Raw genomic sequence first — 6,000 nt, forward strand, 5'->3', positions numbered from 1 at the left:
GCCAAATAGTAGAAGAAAGATAAGACATGCTTTGCAATATGTAGCTAAGAATAATTCATAACCGATAAAAAGAAAGCAGGATTCATTCCCCCTCCCTCAAAAAATTAAAAATAGTTATTTATGTTTTGGTAAACAGTAGAGTTTTATCTCAAATCTTTTGTGCTTATCGCCTTAGACTATATATCACTTTAAATTATTGGCTTATAAAAAAGAAGGCTAAACATGTGGATAACAATTTCGGGACGCTTTAATAAGAGCTTTCTTACCTAATAAATAGGAAATTGTCTTAGAATTTAATTTTCATGTATAAATTTTCATACTCTTCATTAATTAATATTAGAAATCTCCTTGACTATTTTTAAAAAAAAAATTCATTATAAAATCATTCATCCATCATATTAAAGAAGATTATATATTTTAGATAACCTTACACGTTTTAGTTAAATTTAAATGTTTAGTGTTAACTCGTGTTAAATATTAGGAAAATTTGTTTTACCATATATTTTACTAATTAATTTGGGGAGATATTATTATTATAATTAGTATTCTCTTCCCGTGCTTGACAAGTATGTTAGAGATGAGTGTAAACCGAGTTTTATTTTTTTTCTATTTAACTTGAAAATTAATTATAGTAATTTAAATAAATTTAGTTCATATTTAAAATAATTTATAATTAAAAAATTATTAATAAAGACTCAAAAACTTATAAAAAAATTCTCTCTTGTAAAGTAAATAATTAAATTTTCTATATAATAATAAATTATCTTAAAATGAAAGTGAAAATGAAGGGATGAAAAATTTTATTAAGAATGATTTTATATTTAATTTGTTCTTTGATGGTGAAAATTGAAAAAGGAGAATTGGTGTCTGTTAAAAGAAAGAAAGGACATTATTATTCATTGTTTCACTTTGTCCTTTCTTTTTCTATCTATTAAGTACCACTCAACTTAACAATGGCAAGCCACCAGCCACCCACTCACTCTACCACAAAATCACAATGAAAATAAGGAAACATTTACAAGAAGAGAACATGAAAATTAACGTGTGACAACCGTGATGCCTCGTTGGTTTCAACAGTACCACCCACGTGTTTGTTCTTCATTGATTGGCCCTAAAAAAATCGGCCAACGAGAACTGATTTTACGTAACATCAGCTCCAAAATATCAACGTCCATATGAGTGGCTCAAAACCTCTAAAATTATAACACGTTTCTTTTACTATATTACCCTTCACAAAGTCTGGCCCAACTTCACATTCTAGAACAATTGTTATTTCCCTATAAGTAATCCTTTTAAGCCCTAAGGTTAACCTATATGGTTGTTGTTTTAATTCTAATGTATAAATATAAACACATGTGTTTCCTTGTCACATAATTTAATGTAATTTATTTGTTAAGACTAAATTATATTTTTATTTTTATATTTTTATTTTTTATTTTAGTCTTTTTATTTTAAAATAAGAACACTAAGTCTCTTAAATTTAAAAATAAAAATTTTTAACTCATAATTAAAATAAAATACGTTAATCATTAAAGTTTAATATTTATTTATATTTAAGTGATATATCATTAAAAATAAAAATAAAAAATAATTAATAATCATAATTAAAATTTTAATTATCACATCTTATTAATAATCATATTATTATTATTATTATTATTATTATTTTTCACTATTAATATCATCATCACCCATCGTCATAAGTGTAGTCACTACCACTATCAAGGGGTGACAGTGGTGATAGCAATGTTATCATTGTTGTTAGGACTAAGTAGTGAGAACAGTAATAGTGATGATAATAACGACAATATTAGTGATATTGTTACCATTATCACCATTAGAGTTTTCAAAATAAGTCGAAACCCATAAGTCAAATCGATTCGCTACGGTTTAAGTTGGGTTAGGCCAAAACATTTTAGCTCACTCTAATTATAAGAAAAATTTGACCTAATTCACTTACAACTCGACTCACCATGAACTAATTCATGGTGAGTCGAGTTAACTCACCTAGTATATTTTATTTTTATTTTAATTTTATATTTTCAAATGTTAATTCATGTGATTATACATTTTTATTATTAACTAAAATTTTGTATATACTAATTATGAATTATGATAATTAGTGTCGATTTAATATTATTTGTCAATATTTTACGTAACAACTTTAATTTTATAAGTTGATTAAATTAGTTGTGGGTAATGTTTATTTTTTATATTTTATTTGTCTTATTTGTTAACATAGTTGTAATTCAAAAATATAATTGTAATATATATATATATATATATATATATATATATATATTATAAAATTCAATATTATTTTGTTCATTTTTATATTTTTTAATTTAAGTAAGTTAACTCGTTTAACCTATCAACCTGTGATGAATTGAGTCAATATAGTTTTTTTTTAAGTTTACCTAAAGGTGAGTCAGGTTGGATTGGTTTATCTATTATTCAACTCATGATGGGTTGGCCAGGTTATCCCTTTTAACAACTCTAATTACCATCACCACCATTGACATTATTGTCACTACCATCACTACTAGCAAAAATAACAAGAACGATGATGGTGATGATATTAATAGTTGTGGAAAAGATAATAGTAATAGTCTTATAAGGGAGTGTTTATAATTAAGTTTTCATATACATGATTATGGATGTAATATCATATAATTCAATGATTTGATATATTAAATTTATATTATACAAAAAATTATTGAAGGTATATAATATTTTGTGTAAGGTTTCAAACTTACACTTAGTGTCATATAATTCAACGTGGCATGAGTCTCTATTGGCTTCATGGTAACTAGTCTTCTTTGAGACCTTGACTACATTAAGGTTATCTCTTTCAGCGTCATTTTTTATCAAACACAAAACTCAAACCCAAGACATTGAAGCTTGAAAACCAATTGTAGCACTAGATAAGTAAACAAATGTTGATAGAGAGATGTACTTACTCTAATGGTAAGTCTCTATCCAAGCGCATGACTAATGTTTTACATCAAATTTTAACGATTCAATTATTAAATTAAAATATCTGAATGCATAAATCAAGTTTGTAAATTTTTAAAAAATTTAAAAATTATTGGATACTTTATTTTATTAACTATAATTGATAAATAATTATTAAAATATTTTATACATTAATTTAAATTAATAAAATAAAATATTAAATAATTTTAAAAATTTAAAAAAATATGCAAATTTCATTTATATAATAAAATTTTTTAATTTAATACTTAAATCGTTAAAATTTAATATAAAAAAATTCTTAAATATAAAGTATATTATATATTTTTTATGGTTTAAATATGACATTTCTCATTATGAATTACCTAAATTTTGTAGCTTTCTCCTTAAGCTTCTAGTACTTTCTCACACAGCCTTTCTGCATCTGTGCTCTGCCTCGTTTGCAGGATGTACTTACGGTGGCCGCTATCTCTTCCTCATGTGATAACTGACAAGTCATTTTCTCTGTTGACAATTATTAGGAGTGTTTAAATTTAAATTAAATTAAATTCATTGTAAAATAATTTTAAAAATTGGACCAATAAATATAACTAATTCTTATGCTTATCTAAGATATATATATATATATATATATATATATATATATATATATATATATATATATTATAACAACACATTAAATTTAAATAAAAGGTAGTACTTTTAATATGTATATCATGCACGTCAAACTTAATACGTAAATTTTATGGTTATAAATATTTGGTATAAAAATAAAAATATTTATATAATATGATTATAGTAAATATTTGTTATAATTCATAACAAATATGTTGATTAGTGTGAAAGTATAGTCAAATCTTTTAATAATATTTTATTGTTAGAAAAGGAGACTTAGTTAAAATGGTAAACCAGAATATATATTAATTTCCGGTGTATAATTCACACTACGACAGGTTAGTTTTTTTAAAATTTAGAAATATATATAAAATGATTTTAAAAAATAATATTTTAAAAGTAGATAGGATTTCTTAAAAATAACTGTTATTGTTTTTTATTTTTAAAAATATTGTAAACAAACACATCAAAAAAAATGAGTTGAAACGGTTTATTTTATTAAAGAAGTAATTTTTAAAAGAAAAATTTAAACAAAGACTCAATATAACAACCTAAAATAAAAATATAATTAAAGTAAATATATTAAATGACCTCGATAAAGTTTAATAATTTAGTTTTAAAAAATATTGAATATATCTAAAAAAATAATTGTCACGCATAATAAATTAAAATAATCAAAATTGAATAATAATTCTCTGTTGAAATATATTTGAATATATGATCGCGACCAAAAAAAGATTTCAATATTGAGTAATGTAGTTAAGATTTTGAAATGTATCAAAACTAAATTACATAAAAGAATCTAAACTAAATAAGGGATAAATAAATTTTAATCAATACACAAGTTAAAAGATATATCAGATAATTAGAAGAGATAAAATAATCATCTATAAAAAATAATAAAAATCCTAGCAAAATCTAAGTTGAGATAAAAGTGAGAGAACTAGTTTAAATTGGAAAAGAGATAAAGAAATAAAGGAAGAAATTAGATGAGAAAATAGTGCAGGTTTATTTGAGAGAAGATGATTTAAATGAAAATAAAAAATAAAAAAGAAATGAAAGATGTAGAGGGAAGGGTAAATAGGTAAGTGCAATAGGAAGAAAAAAAACAAGGTATATTTGCCGCATAAATAATTGAAGTGTGATTACCTCAGCACCACAAAATCTCGGAAGAGTAGTGTCTATATATAAAGAGTGAAAGTCGCTTCAAACAAAACAAACCAAACTTTTCTAACGCAAACTTTCTCTCTCCTTCTGCACGCCACATCTTCCCATCATGAAGAAGTCCGGCCTCCTCGCCGCCTCCGTCGCCGCCGCCTCCGCCACCGCTGCCTCTATCTCCTCCTCTTCGCATCAGGTTTTCTTTCTAACTCCTTCGATTTTCCGTGGCTTCCGTTTTGTTGCGTGAAACTCGTGTGAGAAAGTGAAACTTTTTTCGCAGGATGAGAGGCGAGGCCACGAGAACAACACTTCGTCGCAGAATTCGTCTTCTACGGAGAAATTCGCTCCCAGATTCGATGGCTTGCGCTTCATTGAAACCCTCGTAACTGCCCATAGATGAGCTTCACTTCCCCCAATTCTCACCCTCCACCTTCATCTTTTTTTTTTCTTTTTTTTTTTCAATTTCGCCCTTTAGAGACCAATTCATCTATGTCAAATTTTTCATATTTTTTATTCTTAGGAGAATTAATGAGAAAAAAAATATTGTAATTTTACGGGATTATACTGTACTTTTCTTATTTGCCCTTTCTCGGAAATTAAAAAAAAAAAAGTTTGAGTTTTTAGGTTTCTGCTTATTTTCAATGTCTTTTTCTTTTACCAATTCTCAATTTTTTAATGCCTAGTTGTGTGTAGGCTAAAAAGGAATGCATATTTCGTTTTTTCGTATATAAATGGTTGACCTTTTCCTTCTTTTGTGAATAAGATTTGTGTGCCTGAGGAAGCGTTAATGTCAATTAAGAAAAAAATGGTTGAAAGGGAATGAAAGAAGAAGAATACAAGAAATCGAATTAGGTGTTTTTTTTTTTTTTTCTTTCTTCCCTTTCGTTTAGTTGATATCATTTAGGGGTTGTTTTGATTTGCAAACGAAGGAATCGGAGAGATAGTGGTGTTTGTTTGGTAACAGATTGAGCGTTTTATTAAGGTAATTGGTGAAGATAAATGTGAAGTTACTGAAAGTTGTGTTAAAATCGATCTTTGATTAGCACTCTCCTCTCTGATGTGATGGCCGCATGGTGTTATCTTTGTGGGGGTGGGGCTGGGGCTGGGGCGTATGGAATATTCTTTCTCAAATAGTAAGTAATATCTTGCAACTTGTGGTGGAAGTCATGCTATAATTTATAGCATTTTTGGAAAATCATTCAAAATGAAATAATTATTCTTGGGATGCGAAAATTATAATTGATAATATTT

The 6,000-nt window shown here is 26.1% G+C and overlaps 1 protein-coding gene across 1 annotated transcript; it reads left to right on the plus strand.

Moving 5' to 3' along the window:
* Positions 1-4,761: 4,761 nt before the first annotated feature.
* LOC109810425 (uncharacterized) lies at positions 4,762-5,384 on the plus strand. The gene is given in 1 exon segment (XM_020373892.3): positions 4,762-5,384. A coding segment is annotated over 1 exon segment (285 nt). The 5' UTR covers positions 4,762-4,864; the 3' UTR covers positions 5,150-5,384.
* The last annotated feature ends 616 nt before the right edge of the window (positions 5,385-6,000 follow it).

The sequence above is a fragment of the Cajanus cajan genome, chromosome 10 (assembly GCF_000230855.2).
Source record: "Cajanus cajan strain Asha chromosome 10, NIPB_CcT2T_4, whole genome shotgun sequence".
In the NCBI taxonomy this organism is placed as follows: Eukaryota; Viridiplantae; Streptophyta; class Magnoliopsida; order Fabales; family Fabaceae; genus Cajanus; species Cajanus cajan.